This window comes from Staurois parvus, unplaced genomic scaffold, assembly GCF_062004578.1.
Source record: "Staurois parvus isolate SC_StPar_1 unplaced genomic scaffold, SC_StPar_1.0 ptg001795l, whole genome shotgun sequence".
Lineage (NCBI taxonomy): Eukaryota > Metazoa > Chordata > Amphibia > Anura > Ranidae > Staurois > Staurois parvus.
In genome coordinates this window covers 620,001-640,269 of record NW_028319591.1, presented here as the reverse complement: position 1 = coordinate 640,269, position 20,269 = coordinate 620,001, and the positions used below count along the sequence as shown (strand labels likewise).

Below are 20,269 nucleotides of genomic sequence, written 5' to 3'. Positions count from 1 at the left end.
TCTGAATGGTGTGGGGTCATCAGTGGTGTACCCCAAAGTTCAGTGTTGGGACCCTTACTTTTAATAGATTTATAAACAATATAGGGTCTGGGATTAAAAATCCCATTTCAGTCTTTGCAGATGACACCAAGCTGTGCCGGGGAATAACGTCCTTACAGGATGTCTCCAATTTACCAGCCGACCTCAATGCTCTGTGTAATTGGGCAACTATGTGGCAAATGAGGTTTAATGTTGATAAATGTAAGGTTATGCAATTGGGGGCTAAGAATATGCATGCACCATACATACTAGGGGGGGTACAACTGGGGGAATCAATGGTGGAGAAGGATCTGGGGGGGGGGGGTGTCAATGGTGGAGAAGGATCTGGGAGTTCTGGGAGATCACAAGCTTCATAATGGCAGCAATGCCAAGCTGCGGTTTCTAAAGCGAGCAAAATCCTCTCTTGTATTAGGAGAGGTATAGACTCTAGAGAGAGAGATATCACCCCCCCCCCGCCCCCCCGGTACAAATCATTAGTAAAACCTCATCTGGAATATGCAGTTCAGTTTTGGGCACCAAGTCACAAAAAGAACATTGGGGAACTGGAGAAAGTACAGAGAAGGGCAACCAAACTGATAAGAAGCATGGAGGAGGTCAGCTATGAGGAAAGATTAGTGGAACTGAATTTATTCTCTCTTGAGAAGGAGATTAAGGGGGGATGGAAATCCATGTATAATACATAAGGGGGGATATGATCTCCATGTATAATACATAAGGAGGGATATGATCACCATGTATAATACATAAGGGGGGATATGATCTCCATGTATAATACATAAGGGGGGATATGATCTCCATGTATAATACATAAGGGGGGATATGATCTCCATGTATAATACATAAGGGGGGGGATATGATCTCCATGTATAATACATAAGGGGGATATGATCTCCATGTATAATACATAAGGAGGGATATGATCTCCATGTATAATACATAAGGGGGGATATGATCTCCATGTATAATACATAAGGGGGGGGATATGATCTCCATGTATAATACATAAGGGGGATATGATCGCCATGTATAATACATAAGGGGGATATGATCTCCATGTATAATACATAAGGAGGGATATGATCTCCATGTATAATACATAAGGGGGGATATGATCTCCATGTATAATACATAAGGGGGATATGATCTCCATGTATAATACATAAGGGGGATATGATCTCCATGTATAATACATAAGGGGGGATATGATCACCATGTATAATACATAAGGGGGGATATGATCTCCATGTATAATACATAAGGGGGGGATATGATCTCCATGTATAATACATAAGGGGGGATATGATCTCCATGTATAATACATAAGGGGGATATGATCTCCATGTATAATACATAAGGGGGGATATGATCTCCATGTATAATATATAAGGGGGGATATGATCTCCATGTATAATACATAAGGGGGGATATGATCTCCATGTATAATACATAAGGGGGATATGATCTCCATGTATAATACATAAGGGGGGATATGATCACCATATATAATACATAAGGGGGGATATGATCTCCATGTATAATACATAAGGAGGGGATATGAGCTCCATGTATAATACATAAGGGGGGATATGATCTCCATGTAGAAATACATCAGTGGTTCATATAGTGAACTCGGTGTAGAGTTATTCCCCCTGAGGTCATCACAGAGGACAAGGGGGCACTCTTTACATCTGGAAGAAAAAAAAATGTAATCTCCAAACATGGAAAGGTTTCTTCACAGTAAGAGCTGTGAAAATGTGGAATAGACTCCCTCAGGAGTTGGTTGTGGCCAGCTCAGTGGATTGTTGTAGGAAAGGCCTGGATTCTGTCTTAGATACACAGAATCTATCTGGATATAACATTTATAGGTAAAGTTGATCCAGGGAATATCCGATTGTCTCTTGGGGGATCAGGAAGGAAGGAATAATTTGAGTTATTGCGCAGGCATCAACTCAAGAGGCTTCAATTTCATGTATCAGGGTATGGGTGAGCTTGTCCCATAAAGTGTGTGTGATACACAGCCCCTGCATAATTAGGAAATAGGGTATGGGCAGGACAAACTCATAAAGGGAGCGTGATTTTGGCATGCCTACCCAGAAAATGGGCATACAAAAAAACAGCTGGCAGGGTTTACAGAACCCAGAGACCCAGCACCATGTTGTTGGTAAGTATGCTTTAAAGATGAATCCCAGGCATTGGCATGTTATACATAGTATAATTGTTCCAGCTTGAACCAATGTGATTGTGTATTATACCATAGCTGGCCAATGCACCTAGAAGCTGGAAATCATTGAAGTACACATCGCTACTTTGGTGATCTCAACTTGCTTCTAGGTCCTGCGCCAAGCAGCTTCTCTTGCATTGTGAATACAGGAGGTTGGGTACTTGCCACTTCTCTGAATGACTGTAAAGTGTTCTCTGATTGGATGAGGTGGAGAGGCAGGGCAAGGACATCATGCTCTCCACCTCATCCAATCAGAGAACATTTTGCATTCATTCAGAAACTGCAAAGCATTCTCTGAATGGTGATCATGTTGGGTGGTATCTCAGGAGACCAGGAAGGATTTTTTTTCCCTGCTTGAGCAAATTGGGTCATGCTTTGCTGGGTTTTTTTGCCGTCCTCTGGATCAACTGTGAGTATAGGATTATCTTTTTTTTTTTTTAATGGTTGAACTGGATTGACTTTTTCAGCCAGACTAACTATGTAACCTCCTGTATTCACAATGCATCAGACTGGCTGTTCAACACGTGGCTACTAGGTGTGGTATATACATAGTCACACCTGTCCAAGCTGGTCCAATGTAATCTTGTATAACCTACTGATGCCTGGAATTATTCTTTATTCGTGTAAGTCGAGTCAAAGGCTAACCAAGCTTAAATTTTCTCCCAACCCCATTCTAAGTTTATTCTATCCTGTAATAGAAAAGAGGTCTATACTTCCCTATTCTGAAGCTGATCCGTTCAAGTCACATCCAGTCTCCAGCAGTGGCTTCAGTGTAGAAGAGAGGCAGCCACAATGGCTGCAGAGTCTGGGCGATAACATCACCGACAGGCTTACTATGGGGCAGCCGTTGTCAGCTGCCCTTCCTCTACACTGAAGTTGGTGCTGGGACCTGATCATGTGTCTTCAGAATAGCCAAGTATAGACATCTTTCCTTTTACAGGGTAGATGGAATAGGCTTGGAATGGAGGTGGCAGTAGATTTAAGCTTAGTAAGGTTTTGACTAAATAAAAATGTTTCCCTTGAGAAAGGCCCGTAAACTGACGAAACAAGTCCGGGTGGAGCCAGTGACATCACGTAAACCAACGTGACACTGAATGTAGTAATACTGAGGTGATGCCGATGTCTTAGCTCCTTAAGGAAGCAATACATTAAATTGGCAAGCTGATTTTCTTGCACTGCACTAGAAATATTGAATTTTACTGCGAGTGATTTTTTTAGTGCTTTTCAATAAAATTCATGGTTCTTAACCACTTCCCGACCGGCCGTTGCATATAAAACGGCCGGACGGTGGCAGTACAGGGTCGGGTGGCCGTTTATGAACGGCCTCCCCGCACCCTGCTTGTGCGCGCTCCCTGGGAGCACGCAGCACCGCGATCCGGTGCCCGCTGTGTCCTCCGGACACAGTGAAACACCGATCGTCGGACGGGACCTTTGTACGAGGTCCCGATCATGTGATCACTGATTGGCCAATCAGTGATCACATGCAAAGTAGTAAGCAAGATGTCACTTGTGACATCATTGCTTACTACGTGTGAAATCTGTGAATGATCACAGAGGTCACATGGTACAAGGCTATTCACAAAAGCCTTGTACCATGTGACAAGCTGTGACCAATCACAGCTCACTCGGTACTTCTCAATGAGTGCAGGAATGCAGACAGAGAGAAAGAGAAATGATTGCTTTTACATCCTATATGGGTGTAAAAGCAATCAGTGTGAAAAAAAAAAAAAAAAAATCTTCATCACAGCCCACAAGTAGTACAGTGTCACCATGGTGACACTGTACTGCTAGGGTGACATTATGTAAAAAAAAAAAACAAAAAACAAATAAAAAATATAAAAAAATAAAATAAAAATGTAAAAAAAAAAAGTTTAAAAATTATAATTTTTGGTTATAAACTAATTTGTTTTTTTTGTTTTTTTACTAAAAAGATAACGGAAAACATTTTGGCAAAGATTTATGATGAAATAATATTTAATTTGCAAAATTTTATTAAAAAAAACACTTTTGTTAAAATTTTTGGACTTTTTCATTTACATAGCAAAAAAAATAAAAATCCCAGCGGTGAATAAATACCACCAAAATAAAGCTTTATCTGTCTCCAAAAAATGGTAAAAAATTAATTTGGGTACAGTGTTGCATGACTGCGCAATTGTCATTCAAAGTGTGATAGCGCTGAAAGCTGAAAATTGCCCTGGTCAGGAAGGGGGTAAAAGTGTCCGGTCTGGAAGTGGTTAAGAGGTATGCATGATGATGGCCTTGTCTTGAGCTCTTTAAGCTGCTGTTAACAAGCGAAGTGTCATTGTTAATTCGGAGATCTTGATGCAAGGCAGGAGTGGAAGGGCTACTGGTGAATTTGCAGAGATCCACAATCAGATAAAATATCCCATTAAGGGTCAGTTCACACCACAAAAAAAACAAAACAAAAAAACAACGCACTCCAGATGCTCACACCACACTCCACTCAGTTTGCTATGTTCCAGTATGGTTCTGTGCAGAAAAAAATGCAGCATGTTCTACTTTGGAACTGACTGTACTGGTGTGAACTAAGGCCACTGGAATACATGGAAACAACTATGCATGCATTTTTGATGCAAAAAAAAAAAAACAAAAACAATCGCACTGGACTGCATCTAGGGTGGACTAGCCCTTAAAGATAAAAAGGTGCACTGAGACCCAATTAGTGTATAGGTCAATCCCTTGAGATGCGTAGTTGGTGCGATGGGTGGTGGATCACACGTAGTGCTTTATATTCACAAGTGGAATTTGAATTGTATGTTGGACTTAAAAACACATATTGGAATACATTGGAGTCTTCCACCACTATTCATAAAGTGTTTTGTAATATCTAGGCTGCACAGTATATATGGTTGAATACGATTAGAGTGTGTAAGAACTTGGATTATTTGGGGGGGTCCCACCATCATTCATAATCATTTTCCACATATGAAATAATGTAAGTTAGGGAGGGGGTTGCGCTGCATTTTTTCAGTATTTTTTATTAGGTTTTGACTTACCTCACACTTTAAAGGAAATGTAGCTTGTTTTTTTTTAATACATGCATGTGTTTAAACCTCCAAAGGCTAGAGCTGCAAAGGCAATTTTGATCCCGTGCTAAGAGATTTGACCACTTGCTGGCAGTCACCTCATTAGGCTAAAGCAGCGGTCTCCAAACTTTTTAAGTAAAGGGCCAGTTTACCGTCCTTCAGAGTTTAGGGGGCCGGACCGGAAAATGTCCCGACATCAATGGGAATAAATAATGCCCCATCTTTGGTGTTAGTGAGAGGAATTGTGCCCCATTGATGGTGACATTGGCCTCCATTCTTAGTATCATTGGGATGAACTGTGCCCAATCGTTGGTGTCATTGGTTGGAATTGTGCTCCATCTTTGGTATCACTGGGAGGAATTAGTTGGTGAAGCGAAAAACAAACAAAAAGCGCACCAACCTTGCGCATTACCTCAGTACGCCAAAATGTATTAGTCACAGAATAATACTCACAAACAATGAAGTATATCAAGCATGTAAGTCCACAAAGGGACTAAGGATAAAAGCAGCCTGCGCGAGTCCCATCATAGAAGTGGACACTCAGGTAACAGCTGACGCATTTCGAAGGGCGTCCCTTCCTCCTCAGAGCTCTGAGGAAATAGTGCCCCAAGGGTCAGATAAAAGCAAGCAAAGGGCCACAGTTTGATGACCACTGGGCTAAAGCTACACAGAAGTAAACAAATGGAATCCAAACAGATCCCAACAAGCGTTCAACCGATAAAAATCGGCCTTCCTCACCTACACCTCCTCCCTCCATGCTGCCAAACAAGCCTACTTTGTAACCCTCATCAATACCCTCTCCTCCAGTCCTCGCTGGCTCTTCTCTACTTTTAACTCTCTACTCTCTCACCACCCCCACCCAGTACCTCACTCACCACCTACAAGATTGCTAACTACTTCCAAAACAAGATCGACGCAATTCGTAGGGACATCGCCAGTGCTCAGACTTCCACCCCACCTAGCCTCCCTCACATGAAAACCCCCTCAACACTCCTCTCCTCTGACCTCGCAACTGCCCAGACCTCCACCCCACCTAACATCCCTCACACTAAAACCCCCTCAACACTCCACTCCTTCGACCTTGCTACCACTGAAGAGGTCACTAAGGTCTTCTCCGAAGCCCATCTCACCACTTGCCCCCTTGACCCTGTCCCCACACAACTCCTACGGTCACCCTCCTCCTCCATCCTACGCTCCCTCACTCACATCCTCAACCTCTCCCTCTCTACTGGTGCATTCCCCTCCCCTCTAAAGCATGAGCACATCACTCCCATACTTAAAAAACCTTCCCTAAGCTCCCACCTCAACGACAACAACCTCCTCAATCCGCTACAGTCTGGCTTCCGTCCCCTACACTCCACTGAAACCGCCCTCCTCAAACTCACCAACGACCTGCTAACCGCCAAAGCTAATGGCCACTACTCAGTGCTCCTACTCCTTGACCTCTCTGCGGCCTTCGACACAGTTGACCACCCCCTCCTCAAACGATACTCTCTTGGCCTCAGAGACTCCGCTCTCTCCTGGCTCTCTTCCTATCTATCCCAGCGCTCCTTCAGTATTACCTAGAACGCTGCCATCTCCCCCTCTCTGTTGGGGTCCCTCAAGGCTCTGTCTTTGGGCCCCTTCTCTTCTCCATCTACACCTCCTCCCTTGGCCAGCTGATACACTCCCACGGCTTCAATTACCCTCTCTACGCCGATGACACGCAAATCTATCTCTCTACCCCTCGCCTCACCCCTTCAGCCTCCGCTCGAATTACTTGCCTACTGAGCGACATATCAGATTGGATGTCACTCCACTTCCTCAAATGAAACCTTTCCAAATCCGAGCTCCTAGTTCTCCCCCCAGCCCGCACCCCCCCCCCCCCAACCTCTCTATCACGACCAACACCACCACCATCAGTCCCACCCCGCAAGCCAAAGTTCTAGGTGTCACTCTAGACTCCAATCTGTCCTTCCAGCCCCATGTGCAATCGCTGGCAAATTCATGCAGGCTCCACCTCCGCAACATCTCCAAAATACGTTCGTTCCTAACCCCAGAAACTACTAAGCAACTCATTCACTCCCTTATTATCTCGACTACTGCAACTCCCTCCTCACTGGCTTACCTCGTCACAGGCTATCCCTACTTCAGTCTATCCTGAACTCTGAGGCCAGACTCATCCACCTTACCAACCGCTCCGTATCCGCCACCCCCTCTGCTATTCCCTCCACTGGCTTCCGATTGCCCAACGCATAAAATTCAAATTGCTAACATTGACGTATAAAGCTGTTCATAATACTGCCCCAAACTACATCACCGACCTGATAGCCAAATACCACCCAACACGTAATCTTCGCTCCTCACAAGACCTCCTACTCTCTAGCTCCCTGGTCTCCTCCTCCCATGCCCGGCTCCAGGACTTCTCCGGGGCTTCCCCCATCTTCTGGAACTCACTACCCCAATCCATCAGACTGTCACCTACCCTCCTCACCTTTAGGCTCACCCTGAAAACCCACCTCTTCAGGGAAGCCTACCTCGCCCTCACCTAACTTCCGATCTCCTCCACTCCTCCTACCACTCCATCCCCCACAGCCATTTCCTCCTGTACCACTATCCCCTCCCTTCTAGATTGTAAGCTCCAAGGAGCAGGGCCCTTGAACCCCTCGTGTATTGTATTGTTATTGTACTGTCTCATGTATTGTCTCCCATTGTAATGTACAGCACTGAGCAAACTTTTGGCGCTATATAAATACTGTATAATAATAATAATAATAATAATAAAGTAAACTATGCAAGTAGCACATACAATAGTACCCATTTTATAATAAGAATGCAACTGAAGTGTAAACACTCAACATCAAGGTGGACAGAAGACAGGAAGGAGGAGATTTCTCCATTGGAGTCCAAAAGAGACATGACAGGCCAGTACCTCAAGCCCCCCACATGCTTCACCAACATCTAAAAATATCATTAACCATTTGATTGCCCCCCCCCCCCCCCCATAATAAATCTAAGTTGCTGAGTCTGGCAGTAGCCTATGAGAGGAAAAGCTTTACTCCGCACACTGAAAGACAATCCGATTTATTTCCATTCATTCAGAAAAATCAGGCCAAGAGCTTCTGTAATCCCATCATGCACTTCTCCATTCACGGAAAGCAGGCGCGAGGATCATGTGGCCCGTTCAAGCAGAAACTGGAAAGTGACACTCACAATGGCTGCTGGGTTTGATTAAAAGTTCACTTCTTAAACAGCAGGCAGGAAGAGAAAATAATTCCTCTGATTATGTCTGCACAACTGGGGACTGGGCTAAAAGTTGCTTTTAATGAAATGTTTGCATGTGCAGGAATGTGGCTTGCAGCAGGCAGCTTGGTATCTTGAGGATGAAGGCATGACACACAAAAACCCTTAGCTTCACTTTATGGAGACGTTTGGCTGTCTTTGGGCAGTTGGGGGTCCAGAAACTGCAACTACCACTCAAAAAAAAAAAAAAAAAAAAAGTCCTGCCATGTGCAATGGCTTGACATACAAGGGAAAACATTGTCCAATTCCTTAAAAACTTGCCCTCCAGCAGATTTACCCCCCCCCCGAACACCCCCCCCCCCCCTCGCCCCTTTATGACCAGGCCATTGTTTTTGCTATATGGCACTGTGCTACTTAAACTGGCAACTACGCAGTCATGAAACTTTGTACACAAATGAAATTTATATAATTTGTTTTCCCCCCACACAAAATGGAGCTTTTTGGCGGTATTTGATCACCACCGAGGTTTTTTTTTATATGTTTTGTGCTGTAAGAAAGAAAAGAAAATTATAATTTTTGCTCTAAAACTTATACATTAAAAAAAAATTATTCATAAATATAGACCAAAAAGTATTCTGCTACGTGTCTTTGGTGAAATAAATAAATACATAAATATCAATAGGCGTATATTAATTGGTTTGTGTGAAAATTATAGCATTTCCAAACTAGAGGTATGGATACTGGAATTTTTTTTTTTTTTTTTAACAATGGCAGCAATCAGCGACTTCTAGCGGGACCATGATAGTACAGTGGGCATTCTGACTATCTGCCACTGACATTTCCAGTTACACTAATAAAATCATCAGTGCTAATAAAACGCACAGACACTGTACTAATGAGACTGGGCAGGAAGGGGTTAACAACGGGGGCAATCAAAGGGTTAACTATGTATTATTGGTGTGCACTGTTTTACTAGGTGATCTCCCAATCGCCGGGTCCCAGCCATGAAACGCTACCCGGAACCCGGTGACTGACATGTACAGGAGCCAAAGACAGTGCAGGTAGACGGGAACGTGCACCCCCTACCCTGAGAAGGAGAATCGTACACACATACATTCATCGTATTTGCCTTTTTTTCCCCCTTTTTTGCATCTTAGTGCTGCTGATCTCCTCCAGTCTTTCAGCCACTTCCGGTCTACATGCGCTTGCAGCTGCACATCATTGCTCCTGATAGTGTCAACAATCATGCCCATAGAGTGTCGGCATGGCAGCCTATAGTCTCCACCAAAAATGGTTGGGACAGGTTCACAATGCCAGAGAACAATTGGAAGCCTTGGACAGAGCGCTGTCACCCCATAACTATACGTACCTAAACAAGAACCTTCATGAAAGGATCACCGAGTATTATTTTGATAATGATTTAATGATTGCACCAGTTGGAGTAATAGAAGCTCATAGGGACTAAGACTGAGTGCAGCTTTCCTCCCCTTTAGCTTATGGTATTACAGGGTGGAAGTGAAAGGTGGAAACAAGCCTTGAAAAGGCCAGGTTCACCTTTTGTAAAAAAATAAACATATGTTTAGATTTTTTCAGGCATTTACCAAAACATTCAAGCTATAGTTCTATAATGGATCTAGGCGGACAGTGCGCACTCTCAGGTTTAATTTGAGGGTATGTAGATCCAAATTGGGGGAAGGGTTTAGGAAGTACAGCTCTTAAGAGTAGCCATCCCCCCTTTTTCAAGAGACCAAAAGTAATTGGACAATTGAATATAATCAAATAAAATGTTAAATTGGTAATGTCCATGTGTTCCAGACTTCAGGCAGTCATTGCCAGTAAAGGATTCTCAACAAAATATTACAAAAGACTGGGTTTCCTCCTTTCTGATGCTTTGCCTGAAGTCTGGAACCCATGGACATTACCAAAGGCTCGGTTTCCTCCTTTCTGATGCTTTGCCAGGCTCTAACTGCAGCTGTCTTTAGTTGTTCTTTGTTTGTGGGTCTTTCTGCCTTTAGTTTTGCCTTCAGCAAGTGAAATGCATGCTCAATTGGGTTGAGATCAGGTAATTGACTCGGCCATTGCAGAATATTCCACTTCTTTTCCTTCAGAAGCTACTGGGTTGCTTTTGCAGTGTGTTTTGGCTCATTGTCCATCTGTACTGTGAAGCGCCGTCCAATCAACTTTGCTGCATTTGGCTGAATCTGGACTGACCGTATATCTGTAAACACTGCAGAATTTGTCCGGCTTCTTCTGTCTTCTGTCACATCATCAATAACCACCAATGACCCAGTGCCACTGGAAGCCATGTATGCCCATGCCATCACACTGCCTCCACCATGTTTTAGAGATGACGTTGTGTGCTTTGTATCATGAGCTGTTCCAAGCCTTCTCCACACATATTTCTCCCCGTCATTCTGGTACAGATTCATCTTAGTTTCCTCCATCCAAAGAATGCTTTTCCAGAACTGGTCCGGCTTTTTTTTTTTAGAGGTTTTTTGGCAAAGTCTAATCTGGCTTTTCTATTCTTCAGACTTATGAATGGTTTGCACCTTGTGGTGAACCCTCTGTATTTGCTCTCGTGAAGTCTTCTCTTGATTGTAGACTTTGACAATGATATGCCCACCTCCTGGAGAGTGTCCTTCACTTGTCTGGATGTTGTGAATGGGTTTTTCTTTACCATAGAGAGGATCCTGCGATCATCCACCACTGTTGTCTTCCGTGGACGTCCATGACTTTTTATGTTGCTGAGCTCACCAGTGCGTTCTTCTTTCCTCAGAATGTACCAAACTGTGTATGTGGCCAATCCTAATGTTGCTGCGATCTCTCTGATGGATTTGTTTCGTTTTTGAAGCCTTACAATGGCCTGTTTCATTTGCATTGATAGCTCCTTTGAACGCATGATATAGGTTCACAGCAATAGATTCCAAATGCAAACACCACACTTAAAATCAACTCCAGACCTTTTAGCTGCTTAATTGATGGAGAAATAACAAAGGAGTAGCCCACACCTGGCCATGAAACAGCTTTTGATTCAATTGTCCAATTACTTTTGGTCCCTTGAAAAATGGGGATGGCTGCTCTTAAGAGCTGTAATTCCTAAACCCTTCCTCCAATTTGGATGTACATACCCTCAAATTAAACCTGAGTGCACTTGAATGTTTGCCCACTCACAAAGAGCTGATCAGTCTAAAAATTGAATGTTTGGTGTATTGTAATACAGAGACAGAATAGCAACAAAAAAATTCAAAAGAAATGCATGTCCAACAAATGATGCCAATTTGCATGTTCATGAGGGAAAGAAGTATTTGATCCCCTATCATTCAGGATTTCTGGCTACCAGGTGTCTTTCATACAGGTAACAAGCTGAGATTAGAAGCAGTCTCTTAAAAAGGAGTGCTGCTAATCTCATTTTGTTACCTGTATAAAAGACACCTGTCCACAGTAGCAATCAAACAATCAATCAGATTCCAAACTCTCCACTATGGTAAAGACCAAAGAGCTGTCCAAGGATGTCAGGGACAAGATTGTAGACCTACACAAGGCTGGACTGGGCTACCAAACTTTTGCCAAGCAGCTTGGTGAGAAGGTGACAACAGTTGGTGCAATCATTCACAAATGGAAGAAACACAAAACAAGTGTCAGTCTCCCTAGGTCTGGTGCACCATGCAAGATCTCACCTCGTGGAGTGTCAATGATCATGAGAACAGTGAGGAATCATCCCAGAACTACACGCGAGGATCTTGTCAATGATCTCCAGGCAGCTGGGACCACAGTCACCAAGAAAACAATTGGTAACACTACGCCGACCCCTGATATTTCACCAACCCCTCTACGGCCCCACGCCCCCCCAACCCCCCTGCAAAGAAAATTGTAAAAAATAAAAAATGTAATATAAAATTAAAAAATTAAATAAAATGAACTAGTGACGCTAACCTCTGCCCTAATGACGGACACTGTCCACCGCCCTACTGACTGACACCGTACACACATTGTTCTCCTATTTAGTTAGGCCTTGCTTGTTAATTTCCTAAACCCCGGTGATTTTTGATCCTTCATGTTGTTCAGGCAGACATCTACCGCTAAAAAGTGGCCTACCCCTGATCTAGCTATTTCCTCCCAAGCTTTACTGTCCATCGTCTTCCCCTTTAATTTTCTGGATTTAAGTTCTTTCAATCATGAAAGCTTTGCATCACATATGGGTGTTATTTAGAGTGGTCTGCATGCAAATTCAATCTCCCTAGGAATGCCCACTCCTCTAGAATGACACCCACCCATCAAGGCATTTTAATATTTGCATAACTCCTAAGAGCCAGCACATTTTTTGCATCAGGGTTGAGAGCTCTTGAGAGGAGTACTGAGGCAGGGTGCTGTGGGGTTTTCAGGAAGCTATGTACAGCACCCTGCCAACCTCTCCCACTAGCCACGAGCTGCTTGAATAGCAGAGAGAAGCACAGAGACCCAATGATGACATCACATTAAATATACTATGTAATGAAAACATAAAGGCTTTATTTAAATGTTTGAGTAGAATGATGGTGGGGCCGGGGAGTGGAGACAAAATAAAACAAGATAAATGTCAGCTTTTTAGTCTACGGTTATTACACACACAGTATCTCCCAGAAGTGAGTCCACCCCTCACATTTTTGTAAATATTTGATTCTATCTTTTCATGTGACAACACTGAAGAAATGACACTTTGCTACAATGTGACGTAGTGAGTGTACAGCTTGTATAACATATAAATTTGCGGTCCCCTCAAAATAACTCAACACAGCCATTAATGTCTAAACCGCTGGCAACAAAAATGAGTCCACCTCTAAGTGGCAAGGTGCAGATTGGGCCCAATTAGCCATTTTCCCTCCCTGGGGTCATGTGACTCGTTAGTGTTACAAGTTCAGGTGTGAATGGGGAGCAGGTGTGTAAAATATGGTGTTATCGCTCTCACGCTCTCATACTGGTCACTGAAAGTTCAGCATAGCACCTCATAGCAAAGAACTCTGAGGATCTAAAAAAAAGAATTGTTGCTCTACATAAAGATGGCCTAGGCTATAAGAAGATTGCCAAGACCCTGAAACTGAGCTGCAGCACGGTGGCCAAGACCATACAGTGGTATAACAGGACAGGTTCTACTCAGAACAGGCCTCGCCATGGTTGACCAAAGAAGTTGAGTACACGTGCTCAGCGTCATATCCAGAGGTTATCTTTGTGAAATAGACATGAGTGCTGCCAGCATTGCTGCAGAGGTTGAAGGGGCGGGGGGTCAACCTGTCAGTGCTCAGACCATACGCCGCACACTGCATCAAATTGGCCTGCATGGCTGTCGTCCCAGAAGGAAGCCTCTTCTAAAGATGATACACAAGAAAGCCCACAAACAGTTTGCTGAAGACAAGCAGACTAAGGACATGGATTGCTGGAACCATGTCCTGTGGTCTGATGACACCAAGATCAACTGATTTGGTTCAGATGGTGTCAAGCGTGTGTGGCGACAACCAGGAGTACAAACACAAGTGTCTTGCCTACGGTCAAGAATGGTGGTGGGAGTGTCATGGTCTGGGGCTGCATGAGTGCTGCCGGCACTGGGGAGCTACAGTTCACTGAGGGAACCATGAATGCCAACATGTACCGTGACATACTGAAGCAGAACATGATCCCCTCCCTTCGAAGACTGGACCGCAAGGCAGTATTCCAACATAACCCCAAACACACCTCCAAGACGACCACTGCCTTGCTAAGGAAGCTGAGGGTAAAGGTGATGGGCTGGCAAAGCATGTCTCCAGACCTAAACCCTATTAAGCATCTGTGGGGCATCCTCAAAACGGAAGGTAGAGGAGCTCAAGGTCTCTAACATCCACCAGCTCCGTGATATCATCATGGAGGAGTGGAAGAGGACTCCAGTGGCAACCTGTGAAGCTCTGGTGACCTCCATGCCCAAGAGGGTTAAGGCAGTGCTGGAAAATAATGGCGGCCACACAAAATATGGACACCTTGGGCCCAATTTGGACATTTTCACTTAGGGGTGTACTCACTTTTGTTGCCAGCGGTTTAGACATTAATGGCGGTGCGTTGAGTTATTTTGAGGGAACAGCAAATTTACATGTTATACAAGCTGTACACTGACTACGTCACATTGTAGCAAAGTGTCATTTCTTCAGTGTTGTCACATGAAAAGACAGAATCAAATATTAAAAAAACAAAAATGTGTGGGGTGTACTCACTTCTGACAGATACTGTAGATGTAAACATACATGTCTGACATAACATAAGAAGTATGAGGAAATGAGAGCATTCCTTCATCTTTTGAGAGATACACGAGTGCGTGACCTACTCTTGATATGACTCAGGGCCAACCACTGAGAAGCATCTGGGATCCTGGAAGAGACTAGCTGAGAGGATATTGGTCAGTACCGGCTACAGCAGACTTACCGAGCCAGCGCAGAGTAGGAGATCCTGCAAGATGTTCCAAAAAGCAGCTCTGGCATTTCTCATCCACCCACAGAAACATGGGAGAGCCAGGGGGAAACCGGCATCGCTGCTCATCCCACTGAGAGACTTTCCTCTCCCTGCCCCTCCATAACTTTCAAGTGACTTACAATCACAATTATACACAGGGACTTCAGGGGGACAAAACTCACAAATACAAGTCAGCAATTATACGTGAATCAGGATTTCCCAAGCTGGACATCGGTACCCAGGGGGTGTGTGTTTTGTTGAATAGTTATTTTTGGTGCAAATGTGTCACAGCAATTCTTTTTTACGCCTGATTCATCGGTGTAGTGTTTTGGTCCCAAAGCTTCAAACTTAACTCTATCCTTGCAGTGGGGCCCCTTTTATACTTGTTTTTTTCTAGGGGACAGGAATACGGTCAAATAATTTATTAATTACTCTTGCAGGCTCTCTTCTGTAAGAGCAACACCCCCAAAGCTGCTCCTTTTCACTGCCAGACAGGCTGCAGCCTCAACGGAAACGATGCAGGACCTGCAGCCTCAACGGGAACCGTGCAGGACCTGCAGCCTCAACGGGAACCGTGCAGGACCTGCAGCCTCAACGGGAACCGTGCAGGACCTGCAGCCTCAACGGGAACCGTGCAGGACCTGCAGCCTCAACGGGAACCGTGCAGGACCTGCAGCCTCAACGGGAACCGTGCAGGACCTGCAGCCTCAACGGGAAACAATGCAGGACCTGCAGCCTCAATGGGAACAATGCAGGACCTGAAGCCCTGCACTTTACCTGAGGACACAAGAGGACCTGCCCAAATCCCAGGAACGTCAGAATGGTGGAGTGCCAACTGCTGGGGAAGTATGAGAAATAAGATTAGTAATTTACTTAACCAATCATCTCCTAAACAAGACAAGCATTTAACCCTTGTAAGGGGGGTGGTGCAAGGGTCATTTTCTTCTGCCCAGAGTTTAGCTTTGAAGCAATTGTATATCTAGATTAAAAAAAAATTAAAAATACAGTGTCATAGTTACCTGCTGTGTGTAGAAGTTTTGCACAGAGCAGCCCAGATCCTCCTCTTGTCGGATCCCCTTCTGGCGTTCCAGGCTCCTCCACCCTGCTGAGTACCCTCATAGCAAGCAGGCACTCCTGCGGGTTCGATTCAGAACTGCACTGTGAGTGTCCATTTGAACACAGAACGCAGGCCCCATCCCCTGCGCTATGTTCACTGGCTGCAATTGACAGCAGCAGGAGCCAATGGCTCTGGCTACTGTCTCCCTGTCCAGTGAGGAGAGAGAGCAGAGAATGCCACTGCTCTCAGGCACAGTGCTGAATCGAGGTTCGGGTAAGGAGGAAGCTGCACAATTAATTTTTTTTTTTTGCTTCAATGCAGGAGAATGCATTAAGGAAAATCTCTTCTGCCTTTAAAACCACTAAAGTTGAATTTTAATTTACGTATATATTTTGCTACCCCTGTTTTCTCCCTTCCCCCTCATGAACATGCAAATTACATTTTTAAATAAAACATATTTTCATTACACAATGGATTTTAGACCCAGGTCTTTGCTTCTGGTGGCTGATGGGAGGGGCCAACAGGTTTCTGAAAACATCACATCGCCCTGCCTCAGTACTCTGCTCTACAGCCATCAGCCCTGATGCAAGCAGTAGGATGGCTCTTGGGAGGAGTTATGCAAGTCTCAAAAGGAGTTCATTAGGTGGATATCAGCCTGGAGAAGTTGTTGACCCATGGCACAATACATCTACATGCAGACCACCCTAAGGATCACCCACATACGATGGTGAACCTCCATAATTGAAAGAACTGACATCCAATTAATAAAAGAGGTGGGTCAGGGATAGTTAGGCTGGACAGGAAAGGGCTAGAGGATGATTGGACACCCTCCATTCAGGATATGAGGTAGACGATCTGATTTGCTGTAGCTTCTAATGCACATTTTGAGAAGCTCACAATGCACCAGGTACAGGCATTTGTTTTGATGTCACTTATCATACCCCAAATGGTCACCTGTCTTGGAAAGCTAGTATTGACGTGTTGTCATTAGCCACAAGATTTTCTCTTCCATTTTTAAAAGCATACTGAAAAAAAAATAACAGCTGAAATGAGTCAAAAATAAAAGGGGAACCAGACTCACGGATATTTTTGGACACCATATCAAGCTTATCCTGCGATCTACTGATAAGAACGATGGAAATGCCATGCCTCGCCAGCTGCAGAAAAATACCAGAATAATTTAGTCAGTTATAGAAATGAAAAAGTCTACAAAACCAAAAGTAATCATGGAATCCTCTTCATTAACACCAATAATGGGGCACTATGCCTCCCACTGACACCAGTGATGGGGCGCTATGCCTCCCACTGACACCAATCATGGGGCGCTATGCCTCCCACCAGTGATGGGGCGCCATGCCTCCCACTGACACCAGTGATGGGGCGCCATGCCTCCCACTGACACCAGTGATGGGGCGCCATGCCTCCCACTGACACCAGTGATGGGGCGCCATGCCTCCCACTGACACCAGTGATGGGGCGCCATGCCTCCCACTGACACCAGTGATGGGGCACCATGCCTCCCACTGACACCAGTGATGGGGCACCATGCCTCCCACTGACACCAGTGATGGGGCACCATGCCTCCCACTGACACCAGTGATGGGGCACCATGCCTCCCACTTACACCAGTGATGGGGCACCATGCCTCCCACTGACACCAGTGATGGGGCACCATGCCTCCCACTGACACCAGTGATGGGGCACCATGCCTCCCACTGACACCAGTGATGGGGCACCATGCCTCCCACTGACACCAGTGATGGGGCACCATGCCTCCCACTGACACCAGTGATGGGGCACCATGCCTCCCACTGACACCAGTGATGGGGCACTATGCCTCACACTGATGGGGCGCTATGCCTCCCACTGACACCAGTGATGGGGCGCTATGCCTCCCACTGACCCCAGTGATGGGGCACTATTGCTCCCGCTACTGAACAAACCCTGAGGCCATATTTATTCTCATGAATGCTGGGCCTGAGGACATTTTCTACCCCCACTGGCCACAATCCAGCCCCCCTAGTCTGAAAAACAATAAACTGGTCTTCTGAAAAGTTTGTTGACCTGTGTGTTGTAGCAAAACCCCAATTCTCACCTCTTCTGCATATGCCTTTCCAATTCCATCTGTAGCTCCAGTTACAACTGCAGGGAAAGAAAGAACAGAGAAAGGTGAGATAAAGCTCATTAACATCAACATACAGCATTTATTAACATTCACTGGCATGTCAGAGACATCAATGGGCTTATCTAAAGTACATGTACACCCCAGCAAACCAGAAATGGCTGCATGGGATTTCTCTGGTGTGCGGATGGCATTAGTCCTTGACTGTGTATTGTCTGTAAAAAGGCAACTTGTAGATGTGTGACAGGTGAGAAAACACAAAACAGGTTTGTTGAATAAATGGGTCAGGGGCTCCGAAAGCCACACTAACATGAACCTTGCGGTTTGGGTAGGCTGATCCTGGGGAGGCAGCCTAAAGGCACAAAAAGGGTTTTTACTGCCAACACATTTCAGGGGCTTTAGTGCACACACTTCGTCAGGGTAGAACTAGATACAGAAAACATACTGTAAATAAAAATAAAACTGATCTGATAAAAAAGAACCGAGACTGAAATACATACAGGATTTCAGTGCACAGAATACAGTAATGAAAAGGATAGCTGAGCCAGACCCTGGTGAAGAGAGAGAAAGAGAAAAAACAAAACGTTTCGGGGATGTAAAAACCCCCTCTCTCAAGAACCTCCTACGTAATATACCATCTGCTATATGTTGCTCAATGTACCCAGGGCTGCTGTTAGAAATCATGGGGCCCTGTACAGCCTACCTTACCCGCTTCTCCATCCTGCAGCAATCCCCCATACCCTACAGCAATCAGCAGGAAGGCAGGAGGGAGAGGCGAAGAAGCCCTGAAAAGGCACACCGGGGGGCCCAGCAGCAGGGGGAAGGAGACTATTAAGGAGAGATGACCAGTGATGCGGGTGGGGAAATTTACTAGAAGAGATCCCTGTAGTTTCCCCCTGCAGCAGCTAAAAAAGTAGTGAGAGGGAGAGATGAAGTCAGCCTTCAGCTGCAGGAAGAGCCATACAGGGGTTCAGTTCCCAAAATCCACCCCCCCCCGCCCTGGTTACCGCCTCCTGTCCATGAGCATTTACTAGAAGAGATGCCCTGTAGTTTCTCCCTGCAGCAGCTAACAGGAAGTGAGAGGGAGAGGAGATTTATTTATTTCAGGTACTTATATAGCGCCATCAATTTACTCCGCACTTTACATATATATTGTACATTCACATCAGTCCCTAACCCTCAAGGGGTGTACAATCTAAGGTCCCTAACTCACATTCATACATACACATACTAGGGCCAATTTAGACAGGAGCCAATTCACCTACCAGCATGTCTTTGGAGTGTGGAAGGAAACTGGAGTACCCGGAGGAAACCCACGCAGGCACAGGGAGAACCTGCAAACTCCAGGCAGGAGGTGCTGTGGCTGGGATTTGAACCAGTGACGCGAGTACTGCCAGGCGGAAGTGCTAACCATTCAGCCACTGTGCTGCCCCATGAGATGAAGCCAGCCTTCGGCTGCTGCAGGGAGAGCCATACAGGGGCTCAGTTCTTGTAATCCCCTTACTGCCTTGGTCACTGCCTCCTGTCCATGATCCAATTCCTCATGCTGCCCGGGCATCCCCTACTAAACCGATGGGGACTGGGCCCTGTACAGGAGGACCGGTGGTACTCCCTTATCAGGGAATACCTATGCTGTATTATGCGTGATGTGATATGACATACTTCAATATTTGTACATATTAGTATAATTGTATGTACAGTTGTGTTCAAAATAATAGCAGTCAGACCTCACTAACCGGATCAATCACTGTTTTTGGTAGAAATGATATTTCTACATGGCAAATAATTTCCTAGCAGGTGTAGTAGAGTAATAGAAATCCAACAGACCCAACAGTCATGACATGCATGCTGCTGATTCTGTGCAATTGAATCACTCATTGAAAGGGGCGTGTTCACAATAATAGCAGTGTGGAGTTCTATTAGTGAGGTCATTCATTCTTTGAAAAACAGGTGGCAATTATTGCCCTTATTTAAGGAAGGAAGGCAGCAAATGTTGGACATGCCGGTTACAGTGCATTTCTCTCTGAAATTCTGAGGAAAATGGGTCGTTCCAGACATTGTTCAGAAGAACAGCGTACCTTGATTAAAAAGTTGATTGGAGAGGGGAAAAC

At 45.0% G+C, this 20,269-nt stretch overlaps 1 protein-coding gene across 2 annotated transcripts in view; it reads right to left on the bottom strand.

The window, feature by feature from the left end:
• HSD17B12 (hydroxysteroid 17-beta dehydrogenase 12) overlaps nt 1-20,269 on the bottom strand; it is a 229,022-nt gene that overhangs the window by 78,466 nt on the left and 130,287 nt on the right. For both annotated transcript variants that reach the window (XM_089663878.1, XM_089663877.1), the window contains 2 exons: nt 18,132-18,178; nt 17,118-17,193 (listed from right to left, as the gene is read on the bottom strand). In XM_089663878.1, the coding sequence (XP_089520004.1) occupies nt 17,118-17,193; nt 18,132-18,178 (123 nt within the window). The remainder of the gene's footprint in view (nt 1-17,117; nt 17,194-18,131; nt 18,179-20,269) is intronic.